At 43.3% G+C, this 14067-nt stretch overlaps 1 protein-coding gene across 2 annotated transcripts in view; it reads left to right on the top strand.

The window, feature by feature from the left end:
- top2a (DNA topoisomerase II alpha) overlaps positions 1-14067 on the top strand; it is an 83162-nt gene that overhangs the window by 8819 nt on the left and 60276 nt on the right. For both annotated transcript variants that reach the window (XM_084323517.1, XM_084323516.1), the window contains exons 4-14: positions 509-572; positions 2004-2149; positions 2711-2808; positions 4964-5176; positions 5585-5758; positions 6511-6612; positions 8528-8665; positions 9383-9521; positions 11420-11577; positions 12075-12200; positions 12369-12479. In XM_084323517.1, coding sequence (XP_084179643.1) covers positions 509-572; positions 2004-2149; positions 2711-2808; positions 4964-5176; positions 5585-5758; positions 6511-6612; positions 8528-8665; positions 9383-9521; positions 11420-11577; positions 12075-12200; positions 12369-12479 — 1469 coding nt within the window. The remainder of the gene's footprint in view (positions 1-508; positions 573-2003; positions 2150-2710; positions 2809-4963; positions 5177-5584; positions 5759-6510; positions 6613-8527; positions 8666-9382; positions 9522-11419; positions 11578-12074; positions 12201-12368; positions 12480-14067) is intronic.

The raw sequence follows: 14067 nt of genomic DNA, 5'->3' as shown, positions 1-14067 counted from the left end.
GTACCGGAGGGGACACGTGATGCAAGGCTTCGTCCACATTGCAGCCGCCCTGTGGGAGGCATGGCCTAACAGCGTTCGAGACAGGGGAGGGTAGAATTGGACTATACGAAATTGGGATGGGAGAAAAAGTAGATAAAAAAAAATAAAAAATAAGTATTACATTTCATTTGCACAGGTATTACATTTTGGGGTGGCAGCCCAGCTGTTTGGGGATTAAATAATATGAAATGTATTTGTATTTAAGTCGTTGTTTTTTTGCTTGCGAGCTTGGTGCACCTGGCGATAGCTTGTATGGAACACGCACAAATGTAAATAGGCGTGCAAGTGCAGCTGCTAGTTCAGTGTCGCTGTGTTGGTTTTTTTGGCTAGTACGGTCGTGAAATTGGTATTAAATTGAGCTCTAAGTGGTATTAAAAAGTCTTAAATGTAACTTGTTGAAACCTGCAGAAAACATAAAATAAATGCACATGATACCAACTGACAAATGTTGTGATTTCCGCCCCTGCAGTGAACGCTGCTGACAACAAGCAGAGGGATAAGAACATGAACTGCATCAAGATCACCATTGACTCGTGAGTAACGATGACAATGCATACTTTAACCTGGTCATCTCCGTGCCGCTCGCCTGTAGGGGTGGTGATCACCAGAGGCCCTGTGATGCCATATTATCACCATACTAGTCACCATATTGTAATATCACAATCTACAAATTACATCCCTAACGGAAAACTGTCAACATCTACAATACAAAAATATATATATATATATTAGGGCTGGGACTTTATCACATTAATTTTGATTAATTAACTACAGAAAGAATTAAAGGTAAAATGTATGCATTTAATCGCATGATTATTTTTCTTTATTATGTAAGAATGTATACCTTTCAAAGGAGACCAGACTCATGCATGTGCTATATAAGTATAAAGTATAATACATCTCAAATTAGTCTGGTTTGTTCATAAAGAAAATGTAAATAAGAGAAATTGAGATCAATCAAGAGTTTTCCCCCCCCCAATGGTCAACTGTTCTGGAATGTACTTGAAAGTACTGTGTTTTACTTTTACCTCGAAAGTGCTTGAGTTTACTAAAGGTCCTTTGCGCTATATATATATATAATATAAATATAAAAACTGCTGCAATTTGTTAAAAATGGCATTGATCTGTTGGTCTGTGTAGTAGCTAATACAGGATTATGCTGCTTAAACGTATGTATATTCATTGATTCACTCGTATACCAAAATTGGAGGACGCCGCCCCCGTCGCTTCCTGATTCTACTGCGCAGGCGCACCAACCGACCTGTAGGAGTCGCTGTCCACAACGTCCGATCCCCACCCATCAGCTTCCCACCCCCTAATACTGCCAAATGTATTAGTATGAACGACCAGCAAAGCTGAATGCAATGCGGAGAGCTGGGCTCGAAACCAGCGTCTCCTGCATTGGTGGTGAGCGCCTTGCCCACTGCACCACCTAGCCGCCCAAGACCCATCCAATTTATTAAACACAAGTACATCTTATTGAACATTATTTTGATATTTCATTACCAATTATCATAGCAAAACAGCTTTTTCAAACCGTCTAATGCATTTTGGAAACGGGAGATGGGCTCATGGTGTAATGGGCCACCTGGCCTGAGAAACGTAAGGAGGAATAAAAAGTAAGGACTTACTTCTGGTCATTATTTGGGTAGAACACACATATTTTGAATGCCTTTTTCGGCAGACTTGAAATGAGCCATTTTAATCTAGATTAACTCCAGGATTACAGATGGATTTATCTAGATTAAAAAAATAATAATCTATGCCCACCTCTAATATATATATACTACTGCAATAAAAACGTGTATTTATCATATTTTAAGATGACATTTTCAATCTAACTTTGATTCAAGATTACTTTATTGCAGCAAAATGGGATTGTCAATTGTCAAATACTTATTATAGATAATTTTCCCCGAGCCCTGCTAGCCTTGCTGATGTGTGTGTTCGCTCTGCTGTCTCAGTGAGAACAATACCATCAGCGTGTGGAACAATGGGAAGGGTATCCCTGTGGTGGAGCACAAGGTGGAGAAGGTCTTTGTCCCCGCTCTCATCTTTGGACAGCTCCTCACCTCCAGTAACTACGACGACGAGCAGAAGAAAGTCACGGGTAAGGAGGGTTTGCACAAGGTCCTTGAAGTGCTTAAAGTTCTTGATTTATTTTTAACCAAAAAGTCAAGGCCTTGAATTCCTTGAAAACAGCAAATTTTTTTTAACAGGGTGCTTAAAAAGTCATTGGAATTCAAATCAACCATTCGCATTGAAAGTTTTGTTCATCCATGATAAAATTGTTCTGAATCAAGAAATTATATATTTTTTATTTAAAGTGTCACTAATTGTCGGAAATTGGTTTTAAGCCATACATATTATTTTCTATAAAAAAACAGCATTTAAAAGTGAATTATATCTTTTTAAATGCCCGTAAAAAAAAAGTTGTGCTTAGAAAAGTACTTGTGTGTCTGTGGGAACCCTGGGTAAGGTTAACCGAGGACGCTTTCTATTCCGCCTTGAAAGGCCCAACTTAATGCCACCCCTGGAACCAGATATTCCAAAGGCCTTTGTTGGAAACCTGATATGCAGGTGTTCAGTGTTTTCTTAGAGAGGTGACTAGAAGATTGCTTTTTAAAGATGCGCACAGCCAATATCTTCGTCTCTGTTCTTTGAATTCTAGGTGGACGCAACGGGTATGGTGCTAAGCTGTGCAACATCTTCAGCACCAAGTTCACCGTAGAGACGTCCTGTAAGGAGTCCAAGAAGACCTTTAAGCAGGTGGGGAGAAGACTGGACCAGAACATAATTCTTAATCGGCTTAATCTGCAAGGCTCTAATTAAGATTAGTTTAAAAATGATTGTCATCTTACAGCACAACACGGTATGACGGAAATAAGTCTTGGCATCCAACCAGAGTGCAAATGTAACGGTAAAGTGCAATAGTAATATATACAAGTAATATATACAATGTAGAGGTGGTTAAACTGGGTATAAGATATATAAATGAGTACTACTGAGTATAGTGCTAGTCACACACATGTATGTACAGAGTTGTAGTATTAATATGTACAGTGATACAGGTATATAAAGACACTATGGTAGACATACTGGCCAGTAGCGTAATTAGTAAGAGTAGGTAAGGGATATGTAGAGTATTAATTCACTCGCACTTTAGGACGTTTGCGATGCTGTGAAAGGTCTAACTTAATGCCACCAGATATTCCAGAAGCCTTGGAAACTAGTGGTGTCACCCGCAAGCATTAGATTGACATCAACCTCAGTTCACACTGAAGCTCATTGACAGAATAGCTTAATGTAAGACGGCACCATGAGTCCTGTTTACTTTTAGTGGCTTATCACAGTAACTTTAGTATAACTGTAAGACAGCACCATGAGTCCTGTTTACTTTTAGTGGCTTATCGGTAACATTTATACAACTGCAAGACGGCACCATGAGTCCCGTTTACTTTTAGTGGCTTATCACGGTAACTTTAGTACAACTGCAAGACGGCACCATGAGTCCTGTTTACTTTTAGTGGCTTATCACGGTAACTTTAGTATAACTGCAAGACGGCACCATGAGTCCTGTTTACTTTTAGTGGCTTATCACGGTAACTTTAGTATAACTGCAAGACGGCACCATGAGTCCCGTTTACTTTTAGTGGCTTATCACGGTAACTTTAGTACAACTGCAAGACGGCACCATGAGTCCCGTTTACTTTTAGTGGCTTATCACGGTAACTTTAGTACAACTGCAAGACGGCACCATGAGTCCCGTTTACTTTTAGTGGCTTATCACGGTAACTTTAGTACAACTGTAAGACAGCACCATGAGTCCCGTTTACTTTTTAAATTTGTATTATCTTTTTTCCCCCCCTTCTTTTTCCGTTTGTCTCCCATCCCAATGTTATTCGTTATGCCAATTCCCAATCCCCTTCCTGGTTGTTGCGCACTCTACCCCCTACCGTCGGTTTGGGAGGGCGGAGACTATCACATGCTTCCTCTGACACATGTGTACCCAGCCCACCGCTTCTTTTCATCTGGCAGCGCAGACTCTCACTGAGAGAGTGTAACGTGTGGAAGGTCACACTACCTCTCCTAGATCCTTCCCTTGCTGTGCAGGTGCCCCGACCGAACTGTAGGAGTCGCTGTTTACAACGACCAGGACCCACCCTCGCCGGCTTCCCACCCGCTAACACTGCCAATTGTGTTAGTATGGACGGTCGGCCAAGCCGGAGGCACCACAGCCGGATTCGATCCTACTGGCTCTGTGGTGGTAGACAGACGCTTAGTCCGCTGCGCTACCCGGCCGCGAGTCCCGTTTACTTTTAGTTGCTTATCACGGTAACATTTGTACAACTGCAAGACGGCACCATGGGTCCTGTTTACTTTTAGTGGCTTATCACCGTAACTTTAGTACTTATTAGATTGGGAAGTGGGATACAGTATCCAAATGGAATTTGGACTTCATGTTATATATATTTTTTCAAATAACGTTTTAATATACTTCAGACACGTTCTAATATATAGAAACACTGCTGACCTTGTAAGTCGCTTTGGATAAAAGTGTCACCTAAATGACAAACGGAAACCTTTTAGCAAGAGAAGAGATCTGGCATAGTCGCTATTCATGACACACGCATACATGTGTGTGTATATATATATTTACTAGGGATGGGCATCTATTTTCGATTATATTTGAATAGTTAAATTATTAAAAAAATATCTAATATACCGTATATATAGTTTATGCGAATATCGTTTTGTAAATATAAAATGTATTTTCCCTTAACTATTATTTTTACAATATGTATTTTACATTTTAATTCTATTTTAATCCAAATTAATCAAGCAACGGAGAAGATAAAAGTATATACTGCCCGGCACATAGCCTTAAACCCCCGACCGTAACGGCGCCTTGTGTTCCCCGCAGACCTGGTATGACAACATGGGCCGGACCGGGGACTCTAAGATCAGGAGCTTCGAGGGGGACGAGTGGACCTGCATCACCTTCCAGCCGGACCTGCCCAAGTTCAAGATGACCTCCCTGGACAAGGACACGGTGGCCCTCATGACCAGGCGGGCCTACGACATCGCCGGCTCCTCCAAGGGGGTCCGCGTCTTCTTCAATGGCAAGAGGTTACCCGTGAGTTACCGTGCTACTTCTAATACAGGGGCGTTAAAAAAAAGTCTTACATTTCATTTGCACAGATCTACGTAGCGGTGGCCCGATCACAGTATCGCACAGGAGCATTTGTTAAAAATGATAAATGACACGTTAAAAGCTGCCCTTGTGTTGTATATGCAAGGCTCCTTCCTGTGTGTCTTACTCCTCCCAGCCTGCAGCCACTAGAAATAATAACATGAACCTATATGGGAAACACTTAGATTCAGGGTATCTGCAGAGTCTTAAAAAGTCTGGGGGCAGCCAGAAATATAACTTTTTATGATTTCTTTTTAATATATATTCATGTCTGGATAAATGTGTTGGATAAAAGCGCTATATAAATGCACCATTTACAAAGCTAAGACGTCCTCCTCTCCCCCACTTCAGGTGACAGGGTTCCGTAGCTACGTGGACATGTACCTGAAGGACAAGGTAGACGAGTTGGGCGGGCCGCTCCAGGTGATCCACGAGGTGGTGAACGACCGCTGGGAGGTCTGCCTCACCACCAGCGAGAAGGGCTTCCAGCAAGTCAGCTTCGTCAACAGCATCGCCACCACCAAGGTAACCGCCAGGGAGCGGCGCGAGTAACGTCTTCCCAGATCGAGGACTCTCATGAAGAAATCTGTTTTTAGAACGCATCTTAAAGGGCACGGAAGCGGCAATAGTGAGAGATATTGTGCGGAGTCACACACACTGAGTTTTTTTTACGTCGTGCTTCGCGGACATAACGATGCAATATGCTTATTGTCAGTCAAAACAGTCAGTTGAAATTTGAAATTACATCCACTCTACATCCTCTGCAGCAGGTCTCTCCACTCATGGAACGGCATATCCGTCTATGAATGCTACGCAAAGTGGGCTACAAGACGTTGGCACAGTTTGGAAATGCACAAATGGCAACCGCTGTTTTAATCTTTTTTAGATGCAGTGTTTTATTACACTTATATGTACATACTTACCAACTGTATCGCCTGTTTTATAGCAACACTACTATCGCCGACATCCAAGAAGGGAGATCCCCCCCTTTGAACGGCCCTTCTAAGGTTTCTCCCCTCCACATTGCCTGTGGTGCTTTTTTCCTATTGCTAGGTTTCTAGTGAGTTTTTCCTTACCTTCGCGTGGGGTATGTCTGGGATTGTTGCATTTATTTATTTTACATTTTATTCTGGATTTGATGGTGCTTTTTTGTTTTGTTCTTGATTTATTGTGATGTTTCTTCTTGCCTTGTTTAAAGAAGACGTGTCCGGCCCATGGGGACATAATAACGTGTGTCGTGTTAACGTGTTTGATTTTGATTTGACTCTGGTTTCCAGGGCGGGAGACACACGGACTACGTGGCCGACCAGGTGGTGGCCAAGCTCATTGACGTGGTGAAAAGGAAGAACAAGGCTGGAGTGGTCGTCAAGCCTTTCCAGGTACGGCCACTGTCACCTCGCCATAAACTCACTACCGTTTCCCTGAACTGGTGTGTTTGCTGTGACTGTCTTTTAAAAAAGTATTAATTTCATAATTCTCAATTTTTAGGCCTAACCTCTTAAGCCTGATGGGTCCGGTACCGGACCCAAGCCATAAATCCATGTCTACAGACTGTATGGATTAATGTTTCATTTATTTTCTTCTTCAAATGTAGCCAAGAGTAAAGACCCTAATCCTGTCAACAGCAGTCATAGTGTATATTTTAAGCAATACGTTTGTTTACCAATAGGTTAAAGTGTTATTAGTGAAATATCAGTTTAGGAAATCCATTCATAAACGAGCGAATATAGACGCTAAAAGCTCCGCGCCGCCATTTTGTTTGTAATCATCTTCCCTTTATTAATTTGCTTAGATATTTTGTACACGTGATCTCAAGAAGGTGTTGAACGAGCTCAGTGGCAGTTTTTCATGTCTGGTCATTTTTAGCATGGTCATTCACCGTCAAAGATGCAAAGAAAAATCATAATTTATATTCTCTTTGTTTCATCACAATTTACTCAAGCCTAGAAACAGACACAATATTTCTGACACTGGGAATACATTCCCTGAGATCCATAGACGTCCCTAGATACCAAGAACATGCAAATGGACCTTGTAGAAGTGGAGCATTCTTCCATTTACTTAGGTATGTATTTTTAGGCGGATTTTCAGAAAATAGGGCTTAACAGGTTAAAGGTATTAAAAAAACGTCTTAAAGGGGACATGCATTGCTATTCCTAGCACTATTTGGGCAACTTTACACAATTCCTGTGAGTCTATTGAACACATCTGTAAGATTTTATTCAAAAAAATTCATTGTTTTATATTTTAAGTACTCAAAAACCACATTTTTCTCACTTTGGATTTCAGGCTGTGTTGGCCTGGCTCCGCCCATAAGCACTTTGAGTGACAGTCATCCACACAGTCTGCGACTGGCACAGAGAGAGATAGAGAGAGACTGAGGGGGATACCAGCTGCGGGGGGGGGGGGGGGGGGGGGCATAATCCCACGGGACAATGCATTGGCAACTTGTTTCAAATGACAATATATACCTCTGATTATTATTGATCGGAATACGGGCGTGAGCGTGGGAGCAGGCGCAAAGATATTACAGTGATATGCTAGTGCTCCCGACTCGAGAGATGGAGGGGGAGAGAGACAGACGGAGACAACAGCGCGATGCGCGTGTGCTCTGTAGCGAGTGTGTGTGTAAACTAAGCAGGGGCAGACAGCTGAGGAGAGATCGCTCAGAGAAACGCAGCGTATGAGTCTCTATCTGTTTCTCCCTCTCTCTCTCGCTCTCTGCCTCCCATTTGAGGAAGTGTCGGTTTTCACTATGCGCTACAACCACAGAGCCAATCAGATCACAATCAGCTCCACCAGCTCCCAGTTACGTCACCGAGCGAGTCAAATCAGAATGACCTAATTAACTGGAGGAGGAAATTGTCTCAACTGAATGAGAGCAATCCGCCAATATGGTATTTATAGACACAGACCCATTGATACAAACCCCTATTACTATATAACAATGCTAAACACTGGAAAAAGCCATTTATAATGCATGTCCCCTTTAAATGTAATTACTATAGGTATTTTCCCGGCTGTTTTAAAAAGTATTAAATTCATAATGCTCAAGTCGTTGTTTTTTTGTGGTGCTACCGGAGGCTTGGGTGCGTCTGACGAGAGCTTGTATGGAACACGCAATCATTTAAATTGTCATGTGCAACCGCCAGTTCTGTGTCGCTATGTGTTCTTTTTGCTAGTATGGCTGGGAAATTGGTATTAAATTCTGCTCTAAGTGATATTAAAAAGTCTTACTGTTCTGTCACCCGTCTGGATGAAGGTCTAACACTTGTACACCTTCTCGACTCCTAGGTGAAGAATCACATGTGGCTGTTCGTCAACTGCCTGATCGAGAACCCCACCTTCGACTCGCAGACCAAGGAGAACATGACGCTGCAGGCGAAGAAGTTTGGCTCCTCCTGCTCCCTCACGGACAAGTTCATCAAACAGGTAGACGACTACTCTTTACAGTAATCATGTAACAAACTCCCAAGGCCTTGTGATTATGGTCGGGTTCTGTTAGCTGGACTCCCTGAGCTCTGAGTCTGTATACAACCCCCTTCAACCTCAACACTTACAACATTGCTGGAGGAATATTTCAGAGAGTGCAATAAAAGCATCACATTCTTGACATGAGAAACGGTCTCTCAGTCGACTCCTTCAGACATTAAGCACCCCCCACAGCCCAAATGGAATGATTAAAAAATATATACCATTATACTTAAAAAAAAATATATATATTTTTTTTTATAATCGGCTATCGGCACATTTCGTCCATCATAGTCGACTATCCAAATCCTTAGTCGGGGACAGCCCTAATATATAATAATAATAATAATTAAAAAAAATGTGTGGTACCACCGCATCCCGCGATGAGCCACACACAAAACCGCGGTGAGAAAATGTCATACCGCGACAGCCCTAATCTCATTGGCTCCACGGGGTGACAGTTCCTGGTTAGCCCCCCCCCTTCCCGGGCAGCGTGTCGAAGTGTCCTTGAGCAAGACGCTTAACCCCTAACTGCTCCCGATGAGCAGGTCGGCACCTTGCACGGCCCCCTCCACTGTCGGTGTGTGAGTAAATGGGTAAAATGTGAGGAACAAATTGTAAAGCGATTTGGATAAAAGCTGCTATATAAATGCGCCATTTCTTTACCGTTCCATCCAGGCCACCACCTGTGGGATTGTGGAGAGCATCATGAACTGGGTGAAGTTCAAGGCTCAGACACAGCTCAACAAGAAGTGCTCGGCGGTCAAACACACCAAGATCAAAGGAGTGCCCAAGCTGGACGACGCCAACGACGCAGGTATCGTAGTGATGTGGGGTTCTACCTGCTTATTAATGTCGTGGAGCTCCGTCACTGGGTGTTCTATGCAGGCCTAGAAACGTGTAATTCCCTGGTCGTGGAATAGGGGTGACTGACATATGCAGGGTTCGCACATGGTCCTTAAAGTGCTTGATAAAAATAAAAAATAAAAGTCTAGGCCTGGAATTCCTTGAAAACAGCTTGCCATAGCTGGCAAGCAGGCCAAGAAGATGCTTTAAAAATAGTGCTTGGAAAACTAAATCCTTAAGTCCTTGAATTTCATTTAGCAATGTCTGTGGGAACCCTGGATACTGTGACTAATTTGGCCCTCGATGGTGATAATCGATATATTGCAAGAGATTTAATCTACGCTATGTCCCGGTAATAATAAGACACCCATAAAAGGACAAAAAGCTGGAATTATGTATTTATTCACAGAATTGACATGGAAGCTTATCTGACCCCAACTTGATTATTAGTAACTATTGATTTATGTCCCCAATGGAAAACTTTGTAACCATACCAATAAAGATATATATACATCATCGGTTTCATCTAATCCTAAGATAATGTTTTCAGTCTGTTCACCTCATTTCTATTGCAGTAAAATGGGATTGTTGAGGGGGGGGTGGGGGGGGGGGGGGGTGGTAGAAATGTATATCATAATTTATATCATAATAATAATAAATACAATTATATAATATGTCGCAAGAGGAAGTACGACGATATATCGCAGTATTGAATGTCCCACCCCTAGTCTGGAATTAAAATTTCAATTACTCACGCCCATCCCTAGTAGTCAAAAGAGATTATAAAAAATGCTGTAAGTGGTATTTTTCTGTTTGTTAAAAGAAGTGGTCTACATTGTTAAAATATGTGTTAAATGGCTCTACATTCCGACAGCCATCACTGATGTAGTGTTTGGTTAGTGACATGGGTCTCCCAGTCCCTCCACTCTGCAGTTACGTGTTACCAAGTAAACAAATCATCGCCAGCTCTCAGAATGATAGTCCCGTCCCGCACCGGTAGAAGCCTGCACCGTTTTAGCGTTAGCATCTAGCCTATAGCCATGGCAGACTATTTGATTCCTTAAGGGCTAGAAATTGCCTGGGTTTTGGTCATATGCTCCCGAAATGCTCCCGTTGTTTGGCTACTTCTATGTGCAGTAAAAACTACTCGAATGCTTTATAACCTAGCCATTGATTTAGTTCAGGGTAATCCAAGATTAGCCGCAGAGCTAACGCTACTAACGTGAGCTAACGCTATTTATTCAAGCTCAGTAGCTCACAGAGAGAGATAAACAGCTGACAGCGGATAGTACAGGACGGTACAAATACAATAAAAAGGCGGGTGGGGGATGTTGTGTAAACCTTGTACTCTTTAGTTCACATATAATAAGAGACTGATTGCTCCACAAGGACCACAACAACACTGCTCTCGTCACAACGCTTTACGGTATTTTCACAGCACTGTCGCAACATTACACCGTTGTGACCCACTCGCTCCACTAGAGCGGTCTCGCCCTCTGCTGGCGAGTGTGTGCACTACACTCAGTGTGTGCACTACACTCAAAACTCCGTTTCACTGTTATAGAAACTGAAGCGCATCTGTGATTTTGACGGTGACGGACGGTATTGAAAATCAATACCGTAGGTATTTCTAAATACCCTGGTATACCTTAATACCGTCATACCGCCCAAGCCTACCCCGGTTCGATTCCCGCTCCTCCCAGGCAGCTTGTCGAAGTGTCTTTGAGCAAGACACTTAACCCCTAATTGCCCCCGATGAGCAGGTTGGCACCTCTGCCGTTGTGTGAGTGACCGTGAGGATAAAAGCACTAATATGAATGCAGTCCATTTACCAGAGGAAAAAGGCACTGATTTAAAGGTTGTGTCCAGGTGGGAAGAACTCGAGTACCTGCACGCTGATCCTGACGGAGGGAGACTCGGCCAAGACGCTGGCCGTGTCGGGGCTGGGCGTGGTGGGCAGGGACCGCTACGGCGTCTTCCCTCTCCGGGGCAAAATGCTCAACGTCCGGGAGGCTTCTCACAAACAGGTGAGTCCTCCGTCTCTCTGGGGGCCAAGCGGCAGCTCCTCGGTGCCGTGCCGGTGCCTGTCCCACGGTGTGGCGTCGAGTGGAAAGGCCATACACGTTGCACCGTTGGACGGACCGCGGCCATCTTAAAGCATTTTTTACACATATTTTGAGGTTCGGCGTGTGGATATCGTGGAAAGGTGGGAGCTAGCATGGAGGGGGGTGGTTCTGGGACACTGGAACTCACCGTTGAGCCTTCCCGAGGTGTCGTGGGCCTAACTTCCCACTTGATAACCCTGGTGATATGCTGCTCTCGCTGCCTATCTATCTACACGCTGGGTCTTCATTCAGCGTTTATCCTTATCATTACGGCACAAGTATCTTGTGTTTTATAAAATATTCAGAAGGCAGGTTTCTGAGTGGAGGTCAAGTGTTCCTTTATTAATCCTTTTGGGGAAATTCAAGTTTAAGCAGGACATTGAGTCGGCATGTTGTTCCTCTCTCCCCCCCCCCGCTAGATCATGGAGAACGCAGAGATCAACAACGTCATCAAGATCCTGGGGCTCCAGTACAAGAAGAACTACAGCGACCCGGAGTCCCTGAAGAGCCTCCGCTACGGCAGACTGATGATCATGACGGATCAGGTCAGCTCACAGCCTCACAGGCACACGGGCTCAGCTCATTGTACATGCCGTCATGCAGAGTTACATGGTTAGACGATAGTATGAGGTAGTTATGATTTTATTATCATTAAATGATCATCGTCACCCCTTCTCGTGTGACTCTTGTCATTGTCCTCCTGAACGGAACAGGATCTGGACGGCTCCCACATCAAGGGGCTGCTCATCAACTTCATCCACCACAACTGGCCCTCTCTGCTGCAGCACAGCTTCCTGGAGGAGTTCATCACGCCCATCATCAAGGTGACCACGGCCCTCCTCCTTCATACTGTCGCTACCCCTTCTCTCTGGAACGCACTTCCACACAGAACATGCCCCCACACTGTCTACATTCACAGCGGCCCTAAAGACCCATGTTTTTCTCCCATGTTGACTCGAATCTATTTTAAGTATCTATTTGAATCATCTTGTCATTATTAAATTAAATATGAATTCAATACTTATTAAATTAATTTTCTATTTTATTTTATTTTATTTAACCCCACCATGTAAAGTGTTTTGAGTATCCAGAAAGGCGCTATATAAGTCTGATGTTTTATTATTATTATTATTATAAATTTCATACAAGAGTAATATATATCCAGTTTAAGATGAGATAAGATATCCCTTTATTGATCCCCTTGGGGAAATTCAGGAATCATAGCAGGAGGGGGAAGGGGAGATACAGGTATGGGCAGGGTAATAGTACAAGACAGAATACAGGCAATACAAATGATGGTACAGTAGAAAAGTAAAAAATAAATAAAAATAATAATAATAAATAGGCAGTGTAAACAATGTAATTAACTCTGAATATGAGCAAGTAGGCAGTGTGATCAACAAGGTGCAGATGAGGGTCTGTATGCCCCATCAGTTATATTGTACATGACAATAAATGTAAATTTGGTGTGTGCGCAGCAAGACTGCCATCTATTGACGAGACATTGAAACAGTTGCAGCTGAATAGACAGGCTTGTTTTCCAGTGTGTTGCCTGTTTGCCAGTGTGTTGCCTGTTTGCCAGACTGTTGCCTGTTTGCCAGTAGGGTGCCTGTTTGCCAGAGTGTTGCCTGTTTGCCAGTGTGTTGCCAGTAGGGTGCCTGTTTGCCAGAGTGTTGCCTGTTTGCCAGAGTGTTGCCAGTAGGGTGCCTGTTTGCCAGTGTGTTGCCTGTTTGCCAGTGTGTTGCCTGTTTGCCAGTAGGGTGCTGTGTGGTGCCTGTGCAGCCAGGGAGCAATCAAGCATGCATCATCAGTCACTCACCACTAATGCAGCGCTGAGATCAGTGTGTGAGCCAACGTGTTCGTACATGAATCATTCTGGAAGATCGGGTGCATTAATGTAGAGCAGCGGTTCCCAAACTTTTTTGGCCGTGCACCCCCTGTCACCTCCCGACCTGCACAGATTTAATTTTTTATTTTATCTCTTCCCACGGCGCCTATGGATAGGGAATTTCTTTATTTAATTAAAATGTTCACGACAATACTCTGCCAGCATGTTTAATATCCATAATACTAAAGGTTTGACTAAGATTTGTATGACATTTTTTTTTAACCACCATTAGTCTTTTCATGTCACGCACCACCTAGAGGGCGCTCGCGCACCACAAGGGGTGCGCGCACCCCAGTTTGGGAACCACTGATGTAGAGGAATGTTTTTCTCTCTCTCGATGGCTTAAAGGCCAACTTGCAGGTTAAACCCTACTCTGCAATTATGGGTAGTTTACATCATTGGTATCTAAATTAATTATAATTTATTTTTTCATTTGATGTCGGAAATGCCACTCAGAAAGGGTTAAAAAGGTCCACCCACGAATAACATGCACGGAGCAAGTCAAAAAGCGTATCAGACGCTAA

This window comes from Notolepis coatsorum (assembly GCF_963971535.1).
Source record: "Notolepis coatsorum genome assembly, chromosome: 10".
NCBI lineage: Eukaryota > Metazoa > Chordata > Actinopteri > Aulopiformes > Paralepididae > Notolepis > Notolepis coatsorum.
Note: the sequence above shows the minus strand (reverse complement) of the source record. Positions and strands in the feature narration are given on the sequence as shown.